Genomic DNA, 24,694 nt, shown 5'->3' on the forward strand with positions numbered 1-24,694 from the left:
TTACAGTTCCATACTGTTAAAATGTTATAAAACGGTAAACTTTTTTTTAAATGTATACAGAAAATTTCATGACATAAAGCTGGCTGGCTACCTTCTAGGTATTAATGTCTGAGTCAACACTGACTGCAGAAAGTTTTGCATGTATCAAATACAGACAACACCACATACCCAAGCTAACTGAACTGTCAGATGTGGTGAGGTAGCACACATGGAATCATTACACCTCAGAATACACCTGAATTACTGCAAAGGCTATAGGTTCTTTCCCTTCCCTGTCTAGTTTGCTAGTGTCTCCCAGTCCCCCTGAGGAGCCACAGTAGTGTTCAATGTACAGTCCAATGTATCGAGTCCATCTGATGATTCAACAGTTACCTTAACAGTCCTGAGGGTAAACATTTGCAAAATACCATCAGCACAAAACACCATTAGTACAAACTAACAGGTAGGTATACATTAGTATTGTAAGAGCTAAACTCCAACTTTCAGCTAAGAAAGATTTCTGATTAATAAAAAAGTAAACTCTAAGTGTTTTATTTTATTTTGTTTTTAAAGACAGTGTCACCCTATATAGCCCTTGCTGGCCAAAAACTATGTAGACTAGGCTGGCCTCAAATCACAGAGATCTGCCTGCCTCTCTGCTTCTGAGTGCTGAGAAGAAAGATGCGTGCCACCATGCCCTGCTATGTTTTATGTATATTTTATGAATATTTATAATTATCCTGTGACAAAATGTCATCAGTACTCATTTTAATTATGAGGAAACTAGGCCCCAGGCTACATAGTCTGTCCAATACCATACCACTGGAAAAGAAAGATGATCTTAGCTGGCATTTGATTCCAGGGATAGGGTTCTAGATAATACTGTCCTGCTGGTCATCTTTGAACTCTATTTATATATCAATAACAGTATGGAGACAAATAAAAGTTAGGACATTTGTTAAAAGTCCTTTATATATTAAATGCTATAGAATCTATGGATATTTAAAACACAGTTTGTCATCAAGGAGGTGGTTATCTAAGAAAAAAGGTAAACATGCTTTATATGTTAAACGTCCCCTTAACTAAGTTGTGTAAAAACATCCTTTATTAATAAACTACAAGTCTGAGCTTGATGCTTCCCTACGTCAGCCAAAATGTGAGGTTCAACCAAACTTTATGAAGTGTAGAAAATAGTAGTGAAAAACAGGTGGAGAAAAACAAGCTTCTGGTAAACCAAAGAACTAAATAAAGGCAGAGCATCCTCCACAGTAACAAACCGCTTACGAATGATGTGTCTGTAGAGTTAATAGAGAGTCTTCAACTCACCGAAAACAAGTAATAGTAAGACTTCAGACCTAATCCAGTATGGTTACCTTGGAAACTTACAAACTTCCCACTAGAAGGCTCTGTTCTGGAAGGCTGATGTTCAAAGTCACGAATCTAACCCATGTGTTAGATACCCACTAAGAGCGGGTCATAAAAAATGCTGCAAAAAGATAAAAGTCAATAAAGAAAGAAACTTTTAAAAGTCACTTGGAAAAAGAACAGTGAAATACTAGAAACCAAGCAAAGGGAACACAGCCAACAGCTAAGTGGCACACACACAAATACTGCCACATCAGGTCCACCAGCCATTCCGGTCCATTTAAGACAAGTTGCACAACGGGCTCAAAAGACACAGCAATGTGCTCTTGTGTAAGAGATACATATGAAAACATGAAAGGTCTGAACAAGGCTGAGGCAACGTTAACGTCAGAACACACACACAAAACAATATACGAGAGTGCAATACACAGTTCATCTCCAAAGGTAAATAGTACATGGAACCAAAGAGATTACAGAAGCATCATTAGAAGTTTCAATTAATGTGAAACAAAACAGAAATTTTGTGGTTTTCACCACATTAGGAACCATGACCACATAGGAACCACAATTAAGCTATCAAGAACAAACAAAAACAAGCAGACCCAAAAAATCAAAACGAAAATGATTTGCAAACTAGGCAACAAACATCAGTAATCCAGTCAAAAGAAAAATCACAAAAATGTAATAACACTTCAAATTGAAAAAATGAACTATAACACATGCAAGCGAGTAGTTAATCAATAACAAAGGGGACATTTTCAACTCTGAAATGCTTATATTTGACATATCCTTAAGTATTTAATAAAAGAAAAAAGCAAACCCAAAGTAGGTAGAAAGAAGGAAATAAATAGCAGTAGTTTAAGTTAGAAAACTTTTTTCCCTCTTGTTTGTCCTATTAAAAGATTACACAAAGTTAAAGGACTCTACTGAACTTCAAAATTCATGGTTGTAAAGCCACATAAGGCTGTAAGGTTATAACTGAGATACGGAAATAGCCTACAGATAATGCAAGAGAATAAAACACATAGAAATAAGGCTTGCTTTTTTTTTTTTTTTTTTTTAATGACAATCTGACTTTCTACAAGGGCTCCAAAGGAATCCACTTTGGGGAAAATGTCTTCAGAAAATAAATTGAAGACTATCACAGACACTAGCAGAACAGCAAACATTTCTGGAGGAAAGGTTATTTCCTTTGTCTTCCACTCTTCCTGCTGAATATTTTGGCTCCACAAATATTTTCTTACTTCTCTGGTGGCATATTTTTTGAAGGCTGTCATCGGTCTTTTCTTAGGAAGTTTCAACAAACATATCTTGAAATTGTCAAAAGCAAAAAGCTATTACAAATACTTTGAGAGAACTGGTTTGATGGCAAAAAGCTTAAAAGTTTTTTAAATGGGTAAAGGCTCTAAACTGTCTACAAATAACAAGTAAGGACATGAAAAGCGGCCCAATGAAAGGCTGGCACCATCAATTGCTGGTCAGGCCTGCAGCACACTGCTGCCAAGAATATGAAGGGAGTGTAACAACTTTTAAAACTAACAGTTTATGAGTTGTATGACTTAGAAACTGCTCTTCCAATACTAACTGTAAGAGAAATGAAAATGTCTATGAAAGTTCTTATGGGGGTAGAGGAGTGCCTCAGCATTACTTAGCCCTCCGCAGACCTTGATTTCTATGCCCTGGACCATTGGGTTGATTGTCCTTGAACAATCCATCAGAATATATGGGAAGAGTCACTTACAAGAGAGTATGGAGAATACGTCCAATGTAAAAAGCTGTTCAAAACTACATTAAAAGAGAAAAACAGAAATAAAAGAGTCAAAGAAAAGACCGGTGACAACCGTCACAAAAATATGCCACCAGAACAGTAAGAAAATATTTGCTGAGCACAAATATTCAACAGGAGGAGTGGAAAACAAAAGAAAAAAGCTAAGACTAGAACCCCACCCCGGTATGAAAATGTTTATATGCATCTCTGGCAGTCACCTTAGCATACATTGGCAAAAAAAAAAAGTCCAGAAAAAAAGAGGAATAAACCCTAAATATAAATAAATTTCTTAGTGCAAAAAAGTTCTATCTTCAAAGTGAAATTTCCTCAGAACCCACAGAAATGAATGAAAAACAGACCTACAAAGAATTACATACTTTTGAAACTTAAAATTACCAGAAATAGCTGGAGAGATGGCTCAGAGGTTAAGAGCACTGGCTGCTCTTCCAGAGGTCCTGAGTTCAATTCCCAGCAACCACATGGTGGCTCACAACTACGTATGAGATCTGATGCCATCTTCTGGCATGCAGATGTACATGCAGACAGGACATTGTATACATAATAAATAAATAATCTAAAAAAGAAGAGAAGGTTCTAAAATAAACAAACAAAACTGAGAAGATAGAGAAAAAAAAATCAAGATGCTATAGTTTTAGTAAGAAATAGTGGAGATCAAGGCAATGTCTTCAAAATTCTGAAAGAAATTCATAGCTAAGCCAGTTAAACGTCAGAAGATAAGTGATAAGTTATCTTATCACTAAGATAAGTTAAACTTTAGCTAAGATAAGTTAAACTGAAGATAAGTGATACATTTCCAGGAATTTGAAATTGAAAAATTAAAATTTACAGATGCCGATTTGGAAGGTGGGGTAAAGACTCTCCCTTTATAGCCCTGGCTGTCCCTGAACTCAGTATATAGATCAGGTTTGCCTTGAACTTGAACTCAAACAGATTTGCTTGTCTCTGCCTCCCAAATGCTGGAATTTTAAAGGTGTGTAACACTCTGCCCAGCTCTATGGATATTTATGTGGCATCTTCTAAATACTTTGTATAGTGTTGTTGTTGTTTGTTTTGTTTGTGAAAGACATAGCCTTGGCTGTTCAGGAATTCACAATGTAGACAGGTTGGCTTTGAAAAGCACACACATCTGGCTGACTCTGTCTCCCAAATGCTGGGATTAACTGTGTGCACACTATGCTTAGCTGAATTTGTATATTTGTAAAGGAAGACATAGTACAAGAACAGAAAATTCCTAAAATGATAGCAAAGACAAGCCCAGACAGCTACGTACTAAAAATGCCAAAGGAAAGACGCAGCATCTGCTAGGTTAGAGCGGAGCTTTGGCACTGCAAAATCTCTCAGCCAATGCACAAAGAAAACTAAGATGATGTAATTTTTACTCTACTAACAAAATGAAGGAAAAACAGTACTGGCTAAGGAAAACCAAATTTTATCATCATCATAATAATGAAAACTAAGCATAGAACAAACCAAAGGTCTGTAACACTGGGATGGTGAAAGAGAAACAGGCATAAAAGTGATTTCTCTAGCAGAAGACAATAAATGATCATAGCTCAAATTCCCAACTAGACATTCTATTTCAAATGAACACAGCAGTAGATAAAATGTTGAGAGGTGAAAGATTAATTCATGCATTAAGACATTAGCATTATTTCATTTTAAAATACCATGCATATGTTACTATGATACAAAATTTTATGTTGAATAAAATAAAACCAAAAGATGGTCAAAACACCCAAAATAAATATATTTTGCCAGGTACTGTGAAAAAGAGACAAACAACAACAACAACAAAAAACAGTGAGGGGAAAAAAGTTCATGCCTCAAGGAGATTATCTACTTAGTGAACAAAACAACAAAGAAATTTATAATACAATTACAAACAGTGATAAACATTACCCAGAAAGCAGTAATTATGCAGACAGTTAATGCTAGAGCACAAGTGGGCCGCTCTGGTAAATCCATTGAGGATTGAATGCTTCTCTAACTAATGAGTCTTGATCAGAAATCTGAACAAAATCAAGGACTGGACTTTTTAAAAGCATGATACAAATATACTCTAGAAGACAGGGAACAGATTTTGTTGGATGTGTAGGAAACCAGCATAAGTCTAGAATTAAGAGCAGAATTAGCCCAAAGGAAAAGGTTAAGACAAAGGCCAGAAGGAAAAGTAATAGTTAAACAATACCTGATAGTGCCCCGGTAGATAGCATAAGATTTGCTGGTGAAAATGAGCTAGATGACAGAGAAGTTGATGCTTTTGTTTTATTATGAAAATTAATTACAATGGAAGCCTTATTTCATGTGTCTTTCTACCTAACAGAAAAGCTGATAATTATGTACAGTCACAACACAGAGAGAAAAAGACCAGGCCTACGGAAGTTAGAGAACTTTTACAACTAAAAAAAAAAACAAAAAACAAAAAAAAAAAACACCTTCAAAACTTTAAGAGAACGTAAACATGCCACCCCAACATACGAAAGCACGCATTTTATAAGAACACAAGGACACCCACATGTTATCTTCTCCAATGATAATTTATCAGCCTTCTGTTACAAAATGAAACAATACAACTTTCCTTTAGACAAAGGTGACTTAGTAAACAAATCCCCAGGAAGACATCTCACATAAAAGGATGCCAACGGCTCTTTAAGAAAGCACAAAAATGAGATAAGATTGAGCACATATAGACTGAAAGATTAGGGAAAAATCTGCAGGTTGCTGTCAGTTCTCTCATACTGACTGCACCATTTTGCCTTTGGTGTCCACCCCTCCCAACTCTAACTTAGCTGGTGGAGCGAAAACCTGGACATAGAATGCCAATACTCAACTCTAACTGGGCACCACTCAATAACTGAAATGTACAATGTCAAAAAAAAAAAAAAAAAAAAGGAAAATGCCAACACTGGTAGCTAATTTTGTTGATACAGAAATCAAAAATTCCAGACTAATATATGACTCCAATCCCCTTATTCCACACCAGGAAGAGACCTAATGACCAAACTCTTCATTGATTCCTACTGCTTGTTGTGTTCAGTATTTACTGTCTTGATCCATTAAGACCCTTCCTTAATGATCCTGGTTACCTCTCCAATTTCTTCAAGCAGACTAAGACTAATAAAACCATGCTCAGTTTCCATAGTGTATGCAACTTATTCCTCTCTTTTCACATATTAGTATGCCTACATCAATATACCAGATTCTGCCCAGTCTGTCTCCCATTGATCCCAAAGTCCCAGTCATCACTAAGTCCAGGTATACTTCACCCTGAAAGGCTTCCAGAAACCACCTCAGAGTGATCAACTGCTTCCCTGGCACCATCATTCCACATTTAAAATATGTGCAAGTATTGGTAAACAACTTCCTACACTAAATCTTGAGTATTCTTAATCTCTGTAGCTACTGTGTCTAATTTGGAAGGCTGGTTTACTGACTCGGAGACAATAATCGTGAATGAGAATAAAGTGACACAGCCCTTGTCCCTAAATTTCAGCAGGAAAGATAAAGATATTCTAAGCACAAAGAGGGATTTGAAAGCTCAATTATGTAAAGATGGGTATGGGCCACACGAAGGCTTTCATCATCTTCAATGACTGCTCTTTTCACCTACCCCCCCTTTCTAGTCTGAACGTGGAATCCTCTAACGAACAGAGATAACAGCAATAATCAAACTTTAAAGGGAAAACCAATACTGACCATTTTTATTGCTTAGTTTGGCGGGCTGATAAACAGGTGCTATCACTGCATACTTTATTTGCATTTACATAAATTTAATTATGCAATCAATACTATTTAATTATAATTGGAATATTCCTTTGCATAGTACATTTACAAGCATTAGAAAATGTTAAGTTGCTGAAAAATAATGTATTAGATTTATGAGTAACACCATAGGTAGCTGAAGTTTGGACACTTCAAAGCCACTTAAAAAGAAGTATTTTTCTGTGTCAATTACATACAAAAGCACACATACATGTCAGTGTGCTTGCGTATATTTATAATCATAAGCTTGAAAAAGTCTTTTTTTAAATTAACCTACAGAACAAGTGAATTAAAGCCATTTATATTCATTTCACGGTTCAAATTTACAAAAGAGAAAAGGACCTTAATGGCATAGAATTGGTACCATCATACAAACAAAAGCAGTTTATAAACCATGTCCTACAAAGTGAAACAAATGGAAAAGAAAATCTGGTCTCAATTCTCGGAAACCATTTTGTTACAAGAAAGCCCAAGACTTTATCATTGGTTCCCTTTCTGTCTAGTACCGACTCTTCAAGACATCACACTGACTCACTCTGACTCCGAACAGGTTTTACAACTTCTGGGTGTTTCCTGACCTGTTCTAGAATAATTACGGCCACGTAACACCTTACACATAACCGAAAGCATTCATATTTTTTTTTTCCACGCCTACGGGGGAGGGAAGGGAAGCTCTGTGTGTGTGTGAAATTTTCAGAACCTTGTGCACCTGAATACTCACTCCTGAGTCTTAACCACAGTAATGTCGTTACACGTCAAACACCGTGAGGGTGCACTGGCTTAGTTCTGAGTGCAAAACTACTGTTTCGTGTTACGGAAAAGGAAAGTTTTGGGTTCTCGGGGAAGACACTTTCCTAGGGCCAATCAGACCTAAGGATGGTTCACAGGGACAGAAAAGGCCCTCAAACAGAATGCAGGAATCTGTTTCCACCTTGCTGGGTTAAAATCTGCACACGCGTGGGATGCCCGGCCACCAGGTGCCTCCCCTGCCCCGGCTCCCGGGCTCTCAGCTCCAGAACCGAGTGCTACCCCGAGCCCGGTCCAGATCTCAGTCTGGAGTTTGCGGCGCCGCGTCCACCAACCCGCCGGCCTCACCTTGATTACAGAAAAGGCTCCACAGTTTAGCGAAGATCAGCCCCATCATGAGCCCCGGGCGGGACAGGCTACCCGGGCAGCACTCGGCGGCAAGTGCCGCGGCGCCCGCGGTGGAGCGGAGGGGAAGCCGGCCAGCGGCCGAGGAGCCTCGGAGTCCCGCGAAGCTCCGGTCCGCTGCGGAGCCGGGAACCGCCGCAGACTCCTTTGTTCGCAGCGCGCTGAGCCCAGCCCCGACCCGTAGTCGCTCCGTCGGCGCCCACCTACCCTGCACAGCCTCGGCCGGCCGCGAGCCCCGCCCCCGCCCCCACCCCGCCTCCCCGCCTCAGCCCGGGACCACCCATCGCCGGAAGAGCGGCACGTGACGGCGGCGCGCTGACGTCAGCGGCGCCTGGGACGTGGCGGACCCTCCCCGAGCACTTCCGGTGTGCGGGCCGTGGGCGGGAGGGCGTCGGCGGGCCGGGGCGGGGCGGGCCTGGGGAAGTCCTCGGCGCGCGGTCCCTCGCCCGTCCCAGCGTGGAAGCGCGCGCGCGGGCGGGGCGGGCCCCGGCCGCCTCGCCGCGGCGACCCTCTCTGCTGAAAGCCTGCAGTCCCTCAGCTTGTGCGCTCCTCCGGCTGCCCCGGGAGGAGTGGTTTTTCATTCCGCTCCTCCTGAGGCTGGCAGTCTTGGGGTTCTAGCGTGATTCTTAATTCTGAAGAGAATTGGTGGGGACACGCGCGCTGGAATGCCTGTAGCCAGGGTTGTTGTTTCTAAATACACATCGCCACCAGTTCGGCCAAGCGTTAGGCTCGGTCCTTGACCTCAAAATCCTTTCCAGTTGAAAATGGACGTTTCCGACGCCGGAATGTCCTTGAGGCCATTCGGCGGCCCCCACAGATCCAGAGAAGAATGTTAAGGCTGGCAGCCCCACCTTTCAACGCGGTAAACTCCTCTAGTGCCTGTTCCAAAGAAGACGAGTGTGGCCTAAGATGCCCTGCTAGTCAAGACCAGTAAGACTTAGGTCCTGGATCATAACTGCCAGCTTCATGATACTAAACCTAGCTTCAGCCTCCCCTACGGAGGAAAAGATGTACTGATCCCATTCAAGCTTAGCTTTAATGACCATCCGTTGGACTACAAATATAAACGGGTTTGTGGTTGCGAAAGCAGGCTTACAGGGTCATTTCCATTCCTGCCTTCCTCTCTCACGTCCTTTTCAGGGGAGAATTTAGAAAATTGAGATTTTTGCTAACCGAAGGGAAGGAAACCTGCTCTGGCTAAAACTGATAGATGCTGACAAATATAGTAGAATATTTTCTAAACGAATAAAATGCTGATGTATATACTAATGTGAGAAAAAATTGCACTTAAGTGTATGCTGTCCACGTATATTAACTATATATGTCGAGTTGTAGGAATTCTTGTCAAGAATTTGATACTTTTTCTTTAAATATCCCTTTAAGATTTTGTTAACATCAATTTCAGTGTTGCCTTTGGTATAGAAGAGGTAACATTGTTCTATAGAATGGCACCACTTGAAAATGAATATAGTTTGAATTCATGAAATAAGAATAATGATAACTTTCATTAAAACAGAATCCCAGTAAAAACTCCAACAAAATATTTAACAGGTATAAGTGCTAAATTAGCAAAAAATGAACTGAAATTTTGAAGAAGTAAAATGTTAACTCAGCATAAAGGAAAATTATGTAGATTTCTTAGGAGGAACCAATAGAAACTGACCAGATGATATTTGGAAAAACTTGATGTTTTTGGCATTGAGTTTAACTTATTAATCAGCTAAGTTAGATCAGTTTGTTCAGAGCTTGAAATAGAGAGTTCAAGGAACTGTGTGTTCTGCCAGATAAGGAGGAAAGCCACTCTTCAAAACTCCTGAGCCTTTCTCATGTCAGTCGAAATTTAGTCCAGTTGGTCAGTTTCCAGATGAGTTGAGATTGACTGATTTGCCCATAAGGAAGTTTTCTTCCTGCAGTCAAAGAAATCAATATAATTTCATTCAGTAAATATTTGTTAGACACTTTTAGATGCTGTGAGTGATTGATTGATGCAAAAAATTTAATATATCATGCCTGAAAGTAGGAAAGAACATATTGATAAATTTCTGATGAAGCTGTTTTTTTAATTCCCAAAGAAGTTGCATAATACCTCAAGTTTCAGAATATTTACTAGGCCAAAGTGTCTTTAAGTCTGTGACTCTGCTCAGAAGTTAGTGGACATGATATCTGTCCTCTGTACCTCACCGTAATCAGCCTCCCCAAATTTTGCTTGAATGTTTCTTCCAACAGGTGCTTGGAAACTGCCATCTTGTGCAGTGTTAGCGTTTGGAGGATGTTTACTCCCCCAATGAAGCCTTAATGAAGGGTGGTCTGTAATACCATTTCTGGGAGGATTTTGAAGTCGAATAATTTTGTGAAATGCTCTAGGTCCTCTCTAGAAACAAGTGTTTTCTGCCCTTTGTTACAGTCCTGTACCATAGGGCGGGAGCTATGACAAAGAGTTATATGACGTCTCATTGAAAACGTGAAGTCTGCAGTCCTGGCTAGACTGGTTAACTTCTGATCTGTTGGAATCAGGGTCACTTATTCTTCCCTGCTGAGTAATAGTGGATAGTCTTCATCTAACACTTAGTGTAGGTTAGCCTTGTCCAACACTTGTTAAAGCAGTTTACCTAATGTGTTTAGTCTTTATAGTGTTCCTACACTATAAAGCATGGCTAGTATCTCCAATTAATAGAGGAGAAAAATGAGGTGTAAGAACTTTAATAATTTGCCCAGTGCTGCAAGAACAGGTATATGAACCATAGCAATCTAGATTAGTAGCAAAATTAGCAAGTAACCTGATAATATAAATGTCTGGTCACTATTCAAGTGTTCTGAAATAGTTAACTACTTTAGATCAAATATATATTTGACAGCAATTTCCTTTCCTATTTTACAAAAGTGTATTTAATTAGTCAGTAAAGAAGGGTCCTTTATACATGAAGCAGTGAGTACGCTATGTGGAAATGAAATATCTCCTTTATATTCAAGTTCAAGATTTCTTCCCAGGCCAGTGTGTACTGAGACAGAATGCCTGGTGACAGCAAGGACAGGGTACACATGAACATGTAAGCCTTCCCAGAGTTTGATTCATTTGTGTTGTTCGAGCCTGGGTCACTTCTACTGCTTTTCTACTTGGTAGCTCTCTGAAACTAGTTTTATGCGAACTCTGTTATAAACCCATACTATAGCCATATTGGTGTAGTGGAAAAGTGATGGGGACTTTTGGGTGGAACAGCTGCCCATGAGGTACCCGTACTGTGGCAAGTAAGCTTAGCAAACAAATCTATTAATATTTTTCTTTGGTTACTTTTCTTAATTGGGGTGAATAGATGTTTATGTCTCCTCAGCAAAGTCATGTAACACTTTCAAAATCCATGTCTGAGACATTTTCTTTATTGATTTCAGGTGATTAGGTAAAAAAAGAACCCTGTGCATCTACTGAAGATACATGATACTGTGGAATGACTGGGTACCTGTTTTAGAAACCAACTTATTGGTCCTTAGTCTGTTTTTGTTTTTGTTATTTTTGAGGTCATGGGAAGTTATTTCAACCCTTTGTGTCTTGGTTTACTCATTGAAAACTGTTTACAACCAGTTTGCTGAACTATAGCAGAGTGCCATTGTCATAGTATTTTCACCTTAAAGAGTTGGTGGTGCCATAGAAAGAAACAGTAACGTATATATTTTTAAAGCCGATGTGAAAACTTGAAATCTTTAAGAAAAATGAAAATGTTTTCTCCAGTTACCCTTGAGATATCGCCCCTAACAACAAAAAGCACAAAACAAAAAACTCCACCCCACTAGCTATAGAGACAGAACTGTTCATGTTCAAGTGTACAACATCTGGGTGACTTTGCTTAGTTATATTTAAATCCTTTTCACTTCATTACCACCAGAAAAGTCACATCAAGGCTTTCTTGTGCTCATAAGTACGTAAGTATTAGCAATTAACTTCATGATTAGTTGTAATTCTATTAGGGGATTTTAAGTTTTACCTGAATACTCATGGCTATTAGTACATTTAAAAAAAAAAAACAAACAAACTGGGTATTAGGGCTGGAGAGGGCCTCAAAAGTTATGAGCTCTTTTTCTTGCACAGGGCCCATGTTCCATTATCAGCACCCAGGATGGCTCCCAACTGTAACTTCAGTTCCAGGGTATCCAACAGGCAAGCACGTGGTGCCTGTACATGCACACAGGCAAAACATTCATATTCCGACCTAAGTGTGCACGTTTTCAAAGAGAGAGAGTGGTGCTGATACACAGCTGATGTCTGATTCATGTGCCCGAAGGAGGGAGATAATTTCACGAAACCCAAGACCAACTCAGCTGTCCTCCACCACTACTTGCACTGGGGACACCAACTGGAAACCTCCCTGACTCAAGTTAGCGAGGTATCCAGCTCAACCCAGCATTTCCGCAGCCCGGGGCCTCGGGTACACCAGGTTTACGTCGTTCTTCCCAGGCAAAGAAAAAAAAAAAAACAAAAAAAAAACCCACAAAATCACCCCCAGCGTCAAGACTGGAGGTGATTGGCAGTTGCAGATTGGGCGTGTACAGAAAGGAGGGCAGCAGGTTCCGGAAGTGACGAAATCAGGAAGCGACGTTCTGCCCTGAGGTTTGGGGCGCGGTTTTGGAAAATAGCTCGTCAGAGTGGCGCTAGACGCTATCCTTTTCCTATTTGCGTCTCGGCACGCTTGTTCGTCACTAAACCGATTTGGCGCAGCCTCGGAGTTCGGAGTTTTCTCAGAATCCCAGAGAACGACAAACCCCGGACCCTGGTCACTCCTTAACCCCGAAAGGCACTCATGTGCCCGGCCGTTGGCTGACAACGCTGTAATTCGGAAAGAAAAACTGCTTCCCAACACTTTGGACAACTTAAAACAAGAAAAAAAAGAGAGAGATGCATATATTTCCTAAGATATCTTTGAGACCTGAGGTTGAAAACTATCTCAGGGAAAGCTTTGTGAACAAGGAGGTAGGTCACATATATGGACATTTGCCACAAATCGGGTGCAACTTCTGGAGAAGCAGAAAGGAGTCTAAAGGACACTCTTTACAGCTGTGGTTTTTGCCACTAGTCTTTTGCTATGTTTAAAAAATCGTTTTGTAGGCATCGATGCTTACTGAGATGAAATAAATGTGTGAGCGCATTTAGGTGCCAAAAAAAAGGTGTTATGTGCCTGTCAGTAAGTACTGAAGGGGTAGCAAAATCAGGATAAGTTCCCTGGCCACATAGTAGATGCACCTGTTCTGTTAAAGTGCATGCTCAGACTCCGGTGAAAACAGAACGCTGTGCATGCCTCTTTAAATGCCATGAGTTGTTCGATTGTAAAGCGTTACATTGTAGTCTGATAAATCTTGGTAGAGTGATTTGGTTCCATTCTTAAGAACAGATTATAGTCCAAAGAGTCTTGTTAGTCATCAAAACCGACGTAACTGTCAAACAACTAGAGCTCAGATGTAACGAAAGAAAAAGTCAGTTTTAGATTCTTGAAAGCATTGTCTGTCTGTCTATCTATCTATCTATCTATCTATCTATCTATCTATCTATCTATCTATGTATCTATTATTTATTAAGGTAAGGTTTCCCCACGTAGTTCTGGCTGTCTTGGAACATAGTAGATTAGGTTGGCCTTGATCTCACTGTGATCCACCTGCCTTTGCCTCCTGAGTGCTGGGATTACAGACATGCCCCACTGTACCTTGCTGGAAAGCATTTTTATATGAGTTATCTTGAATTAATTTCGCTGATAAAGCTGTATGATTCTCTGGAAACAGAATAGGTTAAAAGTGCTTTGAAGATTGTCTTGGGGCTCCAGAGTGTTAATTACTTGTTAATGGCCACACTAGTACAGATGTGAGTGTTGATTGCCTTCTAATGAAGAATTCCTGCATGCTCTGTTGGCCTTCCCCTGCCACCCCTAGGAAAAGTCAAATCCACTTAAATGCTTTTATTTTTGAGTGTTATTAGAGCTGGGTTGTTTGTTTGCTTGTGTTTGAGACAGGGTTTCGCTGTGTAGCCTTGGCTGTCCTGGACTGGCTTTGTAGACCAGGCTGACATCAAACTCACAGAGATCTGCCTGCCTCTGCCTCCCGGAGAGAGTGCTGGGATTACAGGTGTGCACTACCACGCCCAGCTTGGAACTGGGATTTTAAAACCAATTTCTACAACTTATTTCCAAATCATGTTAAGAGGATAAACTATATGGAAAGAAAAATATTTTATGTTTATCTCTAGGGGCCTTATGAAGTGTATATTAAGTGAGGAGGGCATGTTCAGCAGTCTTCCAACAGTTTTAGAATGATGGACATTTTGTGAAAGACTGATGAAATCTTTATGGTCATCCATTTTCAAACCCACTAGGTACATGAGTTTAAGAAAAACAGAAAGGCCATCCCATTTTAAACCAAGGAAAGGAAAGAAATAATACACGTTGAAATTGAGATCGAGGTTCTTTTCATTTCAGGTTGTGTCTGCTTCAAGCAAAGAAGCAGCAGAAAGGAAATTTGAAGCTCTGCTGATTCACCTGTCACACCCTCCGTCATTCACAACTGTCAGGGTAAACACACATTTAGCCTCGGTTCAGTATGTCAGAGGTCTGCTGCTTGAAGAGCTCCAGAAGGTTTGTGTGCATGTGATATCCTGTGCAATTATGTTCTGTACTCTGCCACACTGTGCTCCATCAAAATCTCGTGACTAATAGGATACTCTATTTTTCAAACTTCTGAATATTCAGAGTTCATTGTTCTCATACAATTTTTAAACACACATAGTGAGAGTTAGTGGAATGAGGAGTATATTTTAGAAATACAAATATTACCTTTTGCTTGCCATTAGCATTCAGTTAAATCAAAATATGTCTATATGTTGACAGCATTTCAATGGTACTTGTCAATTAAATATATGACATAACTGTACCTCAGGATGTATTTACAATCAAAATTGGACCCTGTTGAATAAAGAGATTTAAACATTTGTGGATAAATAAAGAAATCAGGATCGCTAAGCTATTTTAAGGTTAGATTGAGCCCAAAACTCCTGATTCTGAATTTATTAGACTATTAGTATTCACGTGAAGTCTCCAAGCCCTCTGGGCTTCATCATTAAAATATATGCAGAGGCTCTTACTGAATCTTAAACCTAATTGCATAGTGAGCAGCATATAATGATTAGGAGGCTTGATGGTGCAATTAAAATGAGTTCAGAGAGATGAGGATACCTGCTGAGTAACTGTAGAATTACATATATTTTTAAAGTCATTTTTTTTGGGGGGGGTGAACCAGTGAGTTTATTGGGAACACTTACAGAGCACGTTAAGTCCTTATCGGAAGGTGGCTGACCCTGAAGAGCTGCATCTGCAGAGTCCCACCCTGCTGTGGGTGATGATGACCTCATGAAAGCTGCATCGTGGAGTCACACTGTCAATCACCACCTGAGGATTTTACTTTGAATTGTGGTTAATTGAATTAAACATACATGTCTTATAAAAACCTCAAGATTAAGACAATATGAGGAATATGGTTTTAAGATCTTTAACCATTATGTTAGTATCGCTCATGTTCTAAGTGAAAACAGTATTGTAAAGTGGCTTTTTATGATTTGTACACCGAAAAGTAGTATCTGGTTATATTGTTTTTATTGGAATCATAGTGTTTATATTGTTACCTATTTGTTTTCAAAAACTTTGTATTTTGTGTTTTTGACACTGTAATCTGAAATTTGTCTCAAAGAAGCATAAGATTGGAGGGATATTGATACTGGAGGGATTTATTCATGAATTGCATGTTGTAGTTTTAAAATATTTGATGACAAATAACTGGTGGGTGTAAGGAGATCTGGTTCCATCTAACACATTTTCAAAGAAAAATAACTCTGACTTAGGTTGTTTGATAGTTTTACACGGTATAATCCCTGGCACCAACGTTGATCTCATTCTTGTACTAGTGTGTCTGTAGAACTGGAAAGAGCTGCCCACAGGGAGTCTGTGAGAGCTGTGCCAGTAGCTGTCCAGACGTGCATGTATTTCCAATCTGACCAGCTAAGTATAATAGATTTTGAAAACCCCAAACTTCTAATAAAAGTACTTTGTGATATCAGCAAAATTGACATGGTCTCTACCGTTGGTGGTGTGTGTCATATTTAGTAATTTCAATCTTTAATGTCCTACTCTGACATATTTAAAATGACTGTCCATGTGTATTTGAGTTAGGATTTGATTATGTAGCCAGGGCTCACCTGTCACTTACTGAGTAGTTCAGGTTTCCCTTGGACTCCTCTTTCCTCGTCCTCCCAAGTGCTAGCATTACAGATACACACCATTCTATTCAGCTTAGAAAATAGTGCCTGCACGTAATTGTGAATAGAATATATGTTTTCAGAGCAGTCATTTAAACTGAACATGGCTTATGTTTCTGAAATTGAACAGTAAGCAGAATTGAATGCTGTAAAGAAGTCAGACTGGGTGTGGTGGCCTGTGCATGTAACTTCGGCTCCTTCAGAATCTGAGACAGGATTGAAAAAGCTTGAGGCAAGTGTGGGCAATATAGGGAAATTCTAACTCAAAATTAAAAATTAAGGAACAAGCTCAGTGGTTCGGCACTTGCCTGGTATGTTTGACCCCCAACACTCTCTCCTGCTCGAGTCAGGATAACATTGAATCAGAAAATATCTAAAGGTGTGTTTGCTCTAACATTATTCCCTGAAGTAGGGTGAAATAGGCCTAAGTTGACCTTCCTGCAGTGGGAGGTAGAGACACAGTGAAACCTGTGGTATTTACCCGTTGTTCTGGGTGTTCTTTCACTGTGTGCCTGGTGCCGTGGAGAAGCCTATGAGGTTTGCCATGTACACCGCTGCTTCATAATTGTGTATATTTCTTATTAACAGCAGTTCAGTGGATTCAGCATTCCTGTTCTTCAGCATCCAGCACTCCCAGATGTCTTACTCATTCCCGTGACTGGACCGAGGTTTGTGGCTGGTTGATTTTCCCTCTATTCTTCTAAACTAAAATTTGTCCCAAGATGTTTGCTTGTTGACAGTATTGTCTGCATTATTTGAAATGCTCTAGAAATTGGCAGTCACAGATTTGCAACTACATTCTTCATGTTCTGTCATGTACTGTGGTGGAGGACCTAGACTGGGCCTGAAGATCTTGAAAATAGTGCATCTTACATCTGGTTAGTGCAACAGTGGACGTTATTCTCATTTTTTATAAGTTTCTTTTTGTTTCTTTATATTTTTTTTTTAAAGATTTTATTTTTGTGTGTACAAGTATTTGTCTGCTTGTGTTTATGTACACCATGTACATGCCTAGTGCCTGAAAAGGCCAGAAGACAGCATCAGAGCCACTGGAGCTAGAATTACAGACAGCTGTGAGCTGCCATGTAGATGCTGGGAACTGAACCAGCATCCTCTAGAAGAGTAGCAAGTGCTCCTAAGTGCTGAGCCATCTTCTCAGCGCATGTTTACTGATAGTTTTAAAAATGAGATTCCAGCATTAAGAGGTTTTCTGATAAATAAAACTATTGTATTTCATAATTGGGTTTGTAAAATTTTATACTTAACAATATGTCAACTTACTGGTTACCAGGTGTGCTTCTCATTTATGTATTTGGACAATATATTTTGGAAAATTGAAAAAGAGGCTTCATTTTATTATTATTATTATTATTATTATTATTATTAGGATGCTTTTCCCAAATAGCATATTAAAATCCCTAATTATGCTATAAAGTGTTTAAATTTGAGTTATGGTAAAGAGAAAAATGTTCATGCTGCTAAAACTTTGAAATAGTTTGATAGTAACAAAACAGTGATTTTATAAATTATGCTTGATTCATGCTATGAAATATGGAGCCATTAAGATTGCAAAGTTTTATTAAGCAATATAAGAGTTTATGATCTGTTAATTATTAAAAAGAAAAAGGGCCACACTCAGGATAATTGCTGTATTTTGCAATTAAACATAAAGCTACATTTTGTGTATTTATATATAGAAAAGTGTCTAGAAGCTATACCATATCCACCTGTGAACAGTGGTTCATGCTAATGGGGTTGGATTCAGAGGAAGGGGGTAAGTTAAGGGAGATATATATATATATATATATATATTTTTTTTTTTTTTTTTTTTACTATGAGCATGTATTAGTTCAGCAATTAAAATTTGAGTTTGCAGGCTGCACAATTGAACAGAGGTGCAGTTTATATACTCAAGGTGGAGGCATGTTATGTATAGTTTGCCGAGATCATGGGAATTGGTAAAATATTTTTTCAGTTACTTAAAGATGCTTAGTAATTAGGCTGATAGACGAGATAGGGGGACAAGGGTGTGCTAGATTGGGAGAAAGTAAAAGCAGGCATGCAAAGGCGTGGACATGTTTGGTGAAAGTGATCACGTTTGGCCACTCAGTTGGTTTTCAGAAGGGCAGGTGAAAGCAAAGAAGTTGAGAGAATCAGGTTATGATATACACAGGATTCTTTTGTTTGTACTAAGATTATAGCAGCCAAAAACTTGGAATGAGGGCAATGGTTAGAGTTGAGGTTAGAAACATAACACTAGTAGAAGTTACTCAGTGCATCCTGAAATATAGTGGATGTACTATAAGCATTTAAAAATAAATGGGAAGATTTATCACACTGATTCTCATGCTAAAGGTGTTTATGAAGTTTATCATAAATACATTTATATACATATATTTGGCATTTGTTACATTTCAAGTTATAATTAAAATTGCAAGAAATCTTTTTCACAGTATTGTATGTGACGATTAATATTTACTATTGATACATCTTCTGGTAAAGCTGCTGTTAATCCTAAACCAGCTGTATACCCAAACCACCACACAGAGACTGGGATTTATTTAATTAACCTAGAACACAATGCTGAGCAATAGTTATTCCATCCTAGACCTCCTAACCCTCATAGTTTCCTAACATTTAGATTTCCCACATTATACTTGCTTTTAGTGATATATTAGGTCCAGTCCATCTCTCCACGTCATTTCAAGATCTCCCTCTTGCCTCTGTTCTCCCATTTCTCATCCCCTTTCTCCCCTCCTCTGTCTCCCACCTTCCTGTCCTCTGGCTCCTCCCTCTCTTCCTGCTTCCTTTCCCTTGCTCAACATCGTGGCTAGTTGCTTTATTTTGGCATGTTTACACAAAGTTGAGACAGCTGATGCTTAGAATAAATATCACAATGCAATGTCTGGATTGAAACCAGAGAGTGGGGGAGAGAAATCAGCATTTGAATGAACAAGAGTAAAGTATATACATTCCAAAAGAACATTATACGAACATCACAAGAAGATGAATTGCAAAGATGTAGTCCAGTTAAGAAATTATTACAATTGTTCAGTTCCAGTTGTGTAGTAAAGTTGATAACCTGAAATCATTTCTGCTGTATACTCTCGGTAGTGTTAGGTAGAGAGAGTAAAGTGTACTATAATATGCAACACCAAAGAAGACTGAGTGAAAGCGATGAAGTTAGTAAGAAACAGGAACACCTAGAAGATTGAGCTAATATTGGGGAGTTGGACTTTGGGAAAAGGAAGCTGTTGGCTGGTTTTCCATATGTAGGGCCTTGGTTTTAGCAATGGGCTAATGCTGCAATGCAGGCTATCCAGCAGTCAGCCTGAGGTAGTAATTAAAAAGAGGGTCTCTTGTTGTAAGATCCAGATTTGAGGGGAAAGGCTACTAAGAATGCAGAACGGTTACACATCTTCCAGTTGTTGTTGTCTTGGAGCCTTCAGTTTGTGAAATTGCAATATAAACATTGATTTAAAGTCAATTCTTAAGAGGCTTGGTAGAAATCAAGCCCACCTGTTCTGTCCTTGCATGCTTTGAATCCATGTCACACACTTTCTCATCACTTCACACTGTATTGGAAATCAACCCACCATGAGAAAACAGTGTGTCCAGTAAATGTCAGGGGAATTCCCCTAAACTTTAACAAATTAGAGCTATCTGGTAAATACATAATGACTTTTTTAAAATGATAATGTATAAAAGACCTAAGAGGAAAAACAAGTTGATACAGAAGTAAATAGTCTTTAAAATTAAGCACTTGTTTTATAAGTTAAATTTAAACCATGCCTTTAAATTGACTGAGTTAGATGACTGAGGAAATCACCTGCAATGCAGCGATGACTGAGAACTTAGAAATATGAATGCAAATTGAGAACAGAAAGAAAAGGCAGCCTGGGTTCCAGAATATGAAAATCGAAGTAATTGGCCAAAGACAGTAGTGAGAAAATGTGAGGACTATGAGTTTTCCACAATTGGTGACAGATAACTTTAGGGCCTACAAGCCTGAAGCCCCAAGTGAAAACAAAAAACAAACAAACAAAAAACAAAAACAACCTAAATCTGAAAGCCTTCCAAAACTGTTTATCTAGACACTTGAGAATGAAACCACTACCCATCTAATGCTGTAGAGAATAGGTAAAGCAAACAAAGGCAGAAGTTGGGAAATTGAGTGATGAGTATAGGCTCAGGAGACCTATTGGATAGACACAGCAGGACTCTCAGCTTGCAGAGGAGTTCAAATTGCTCAGTGTTGTATGTGTTATTGCTGCAGCAGAAAACTCTTGAGATCAGGTCACACAGAGGCTGGCAATTCTAAGACCAAGGTGCCCTGGCTTTCTTGCTATAGTGTCAAGTGATGGAGATATGAGCATGAGAGAGAGAGAGAGAGAGAGAGAGAGAGAGAGAGAGACCATTTCTGCAAACACCTCTAGAGCAGTGTCCATCTATTCCTGAAGGCAGAGATCCTATACTGCAGTACTGTTATACTGAAAATTTCAGTGTGTTACACGTGAACTTACAGAGACACTTGTAGATGGTACCTCTGAGCCTTCTGCTTTGGTTGTCTAGGTATATCATTCAAGACTGATCATGAAAAGACCTGCTATTATATCAAGACTTTAAGGCATATGTAGTCGATAAGTATTGCTTGGGGTTTGTTGAGTTTGGAGCAACTGTGGTTCATCTATGTATAGTTATAGCTATGTAACCAGAAAAATCAATTCTGAATGTTGAAAGATATGCTAAGGATATTTTGTTGTTTCTTTGGTTTGTGGTGATGGATTTCATTATGCTATTGAGGCTGCTCTTTTTACTAGGTCCAAGTTACCTTCCTGATTTAGCTTCCTGATTTTCTAAGTCACCAAGTCTCATAGCACTGGGAATAAGTATGGGTTAAGATTCCTGTGGTTAGTATGTCAAGTGAGTAATACATGGTGGCATGTTTTGAAGGTGGAGGAATGAGCATCTTTAAGAAGTAGGTAGAAGGTGAGCAGTGTAGATGCATGGGACCAGGACAGATAGCTTGAGGGAAAGAGGCAAAGCATTGAGTTTACTGCACAGTGAGTGTGGACAACACGTGAGAAGTATTACCAACCAAAGCTCATTAGAAATTTAGTGATAAGAACTGTTGTTGAGAGTTGGTCAGGTTAGGACCTTCCTGGTCTCTGAAGAATTTTCCTGTGAGCCAAATTGACTCTTTCTCCTTAGGGATGATGCCAGGATTTTAGTACTGTGATAAAAGTGCGATGTGGATGTGAGAAACTGGAGAGCATAAGGTGGGGCAGCAAACGGAGGGAAGATGATTTAGCTTCTATTTACCTTAAAATATTCAACAATATAGCACATTATAAGTATTTTCATTCCTTTTGTCTTTTCATGCTTTAGGTTTTGAAGCAGCACAATCTGTCTAACCCTAAAGCTGTTACTTCTTAGGAGAGCTGTACTGTTTATTAAATGTCCACCCAGCTTCTCATGCCATGCTCTTTCCTTCCACCAGAGGGCCCACTTCTTCAGTTTTTTTATTTTCTCTCTCCTCTCTCTCTCTCTCTCTCTCTGTGTGTGTGTGTGTGTGTGTGTACGTGTACACAACTTGCACAAATCAGATGTCTCCTACCACATGGATCTAGGAAATTGAATTCAGGACCCCAGCTGTGCCTTTACCTGCTGCCATTTTTCCTGCACATTTTTTCTTTCTTTTTCCAAGTGCCTATTCTTTCTTCCTTTCCTTCCTTGCTTTTTAAACTGCTGCTTTGTATGTATCTTTCTTTTTCAACTTTTTCTTTGTGATTTACTCCAGAAAATCCAGACTTAACAAGCTATGTTTCTGAAGTCTTTTTAAATAATTTATTCTTTTAAAGTTTCATATGTTTATACTGTGTGTATTGATCATATGCATCCACTACTATCTGTAATGAACATGTAGAGAGCTTATGGCACGAGAAGGATATATTTTTTTAATTTTTTTCTTTTAACGTTTGCAGGAAGAACATAGAGAAACGACAGTGTGAAGTGGTCGTTGGAGCGCAGTGTGGCAGTGCAGTTTTAAGAGGGGCCCATGTCTATGTTCCAGGGATCATGGCTGCTTCAAAACGTAGGTGTAAGGTGTAGGCCCAAAATTCATGAGCAAGAGTTGGAAATTTACATACATAAATCCACCTTTGTTATGTATTTCCTGACGTTTTTCCATGGAGGATTTTCTTTTATAAAAATGAGTTAGCTTTAACTGCTTGACACAATGTAGAGTCACTGGGAAGGAGTCATGGGGGATTGTCTAGATCCCATGCTTGTGGGCGTATCTGCGGCAGACTGTCATGATAGTGTTAGTTGGGGTGGGAATGCCTGCCTGGTATTGGCAGCATTCTTTAGGAAATGGGATTCTGGATTGTCTATGGATGGAGAAAGTGAGCTTAGCACTGATGTATGCATTTATTAATTGCTTTCTGCTCTTGACTGAATGCTATATGACTAGCAGCTTCAAGTTCTTGCTGCCTTGATTTCTGTAACTTGGAACCATGAGCCAAATTGAGTCTTTCTTCTTATGTTGCTTCTGTCATAGCAGTAGGAAGCAGAACTTAATATCATTAGGGTTATACACGAAACCGTCTATCACTGTTTGGCTTTTGCATGTAAGAACTCAGATGATGATATTTCTCTAGGGAACAGAAATACAGTGTAAAATGCTAGTGAAGGAGACAGAATGTTCAGTGGTTAAGAGCACTTGCTGCTCTTGTAGAGGAGCAGAGTTAGTTCCCTTTACACCATGTCAGCTTGCTCACAACTGCCTGTAGCTCTGGCCTCTGCTGGTACCCTCATAACACACGGCACAAGCATGGAAGTGCCTGTGCATACAGACACATTTGGTTTTTTATTTTGTTTTTACAAAAGATAGTGAGGTTCTATTTTGTACTCCTGAATTCCCTGCCTTAAAACCTCTGTCTTTTCTCGGGACATTTGTGAGGATGACATCCAGAATCTAAGTCAGTGAGATAAACTTGGCATTCTTTATGGGTACACTGTGGTGATGCCGAATTGTGTGTGCTTAGCTGCTTCCATGGACCCTTACAGGCCTGGAATCAGGAAGCACTGGTTTGGATCCATTACAGATATGCTCATTCTGTGTAGGATGATCTGGATAATGATTGCTTGCTGGCCTAGCATGGCCCTGGTTTCTTTTTTAGTGTGCATTTTTGTTGAATCCATTTGTAGGCAACTTAAAATGGTCAGCATTGAGTCATGATACTAAGATTTATATAACAGTTTTTACTTAGCATTAGATTTGGGGGACCCAAGTTGTATATATGGTATCTCCTGTTTAGTTGAGGATTTAGAGAGGATGTTTTGAGTATCATTTCTGTGTTTTTAATGAAAAAAAGAAACTTCTCCAGTTAGGTGTTAGGAATATTTAAAAGCTAAGAGGTGAGTTGCTATTGAGGATTTTGCTGAGACAATGAGCGAGTTTGGATTGTGTGTTGTCCAAAACTGATGTCTCTCTATATAACCATTTTAGCTTGAAGGATTTTCACTAGTCTGCCAAAGCATAGGTTAACAGTCTGACTTTCTTCTTTCTCTAGTTATGAAAGCTGGAGATATTATTTCTGTGTATTCTGATATTAAAGGGAAATGTAAAAAAGGAGCCAAAGAATTTGATGGAACTAAAGTATTTCTTGGAAACGGAATTTCTGAACTAAGCCGCAAAGATATCTTCAATGGGTTACCTGATCTGAAGTATGTCACTGAACTCTGGGGGAGGGGGGTATAGCTTTCTTCTTATGGTTCAGAAAGCTTAAAACAGTGAAAAGTCATATTTTGTTACACTATATAAATTTTTCAACGAGTTTGACTGGAAAAAAAATGAGCCTATATATCCATGATTTTTGGAAAGAGCTCTTTTTTTTGTTAAAAAGGGTAAATAGAATAAAATACAACAGTAGAATGTGGAAGAAGCTCAGTGGTAGAGTGCATTGCTGACCTGCCCAAGAGGCCCTAAGTTCAGTCTGCAATAATGCAAAACAAAACAAAGCAGGTGAGTGATGGGTCACACTGTGATTGCTCAAGAATGTTACTTGTGCTTTTAGAGTCTGTGCACACTTTGAAAACCAATACTTATCTTAATAGAGAAGTAGATGACATCTTTTCAAACATTCTCATTTTATCAAAGAAAAGTTTAATTTTCATTTAAGTCAAATATAAAAAAATATTTTTAACAAAGGTAAATTAGACCAGTTTTGCAGCATGCATATGGATATTTATGGTCAAAACTAAATGTTTTAATTTGCTCAAGCCGCACTGATATATGACTACTTATATATCATATTTGGATGTTGCTAGTGCTTAGTAGATTGAAGCCGTGAACAAACAAGGGC

At 39.1% G+C, this 24,694-nt stretch overlaps 2 protein-coding genes across 3 annotated transcripts in view; one reads left to right on the plus strand and one right to left on the minus strand.

Moving 5' to 3' along the window:
* Nucleotides 1–8,255, minus strand: part of Arl5b (ADP ribosylation factor like GTPase 5B) — a 28,166-nt gene extending 19,911 nt beyond the window's left edge. Inside the window, exon 1 of the mRNA XM_055593833.1 lies at nucleotides 7,991–8,255. Within this exon, the coding sequence (XP_055449808.1) occupies nucleotides 7,991–8,039 (49 nt within the window). The 5' untranslated portion in view covers nucleotides 8,040–8,255. The remainder of the gene's footprint in view (nucleotides 1–7,990) is intronic.
* A 4,367-nt stretch (nucleotides 8,256–12,622) lies between these two features.
* The window catches only part of Nsun6 (NOP2/Sun RNA methyltransferase 6), a 36,649-nt gene continuing 24,577 nt past the window's right edge, over nucleotides 12,623–24,694 (plus strand). Inside the window, exons 1-5 of one of the 2 annotated variants that reach the window (XM_055593925.1) lie at nucleotides 12,623–13,007; nucleotides 14,500–14,655; nucleotides 16,917–16,996; nucleotides 22,313–22,422; nucleotides 23,903–24,056. In XM_055593925.1, coding sequence (XP_055449900.1) covers nucleotides 12,933–13,007; nucleotides 14,500–14,655; nucleotides 16,917–16,996; nucleotides 22,313–22,422; nucleotides 23,903–24,056 — 575 coding nt within the window. In that variant the 5' untranslated portion in view covers nucleotides 12,623–12,932. Of the gene's footprint in view, nucleotides 13,008–14,499; nucleotides 14,656–16,468; nucleotides 16,561–16,916; nucleotides 16,997–22,312; nucleotides 22,423–23,902; nucleotides 24,057–24,694 lie in introns of those variants that run through there. The other variant, XM_055593926.1, reaches the window with a different exon arrangement.

The sequence above is a fragment of the Psammomys obesus genome, unplaced genomic scaffold (genome assembly GCF_907164565.1).
Source record: "Psammomys obesus unplaced genomic scaffold, mPsaObe1.curated_primary_1811, whole genome shotgun sequence".
Taxonomy (NCBI): Eukaryota; Metazoa; Chordata; class Mammalia; order Rodentia; family Muridae; genus Psammomys; species Psammomys obesus.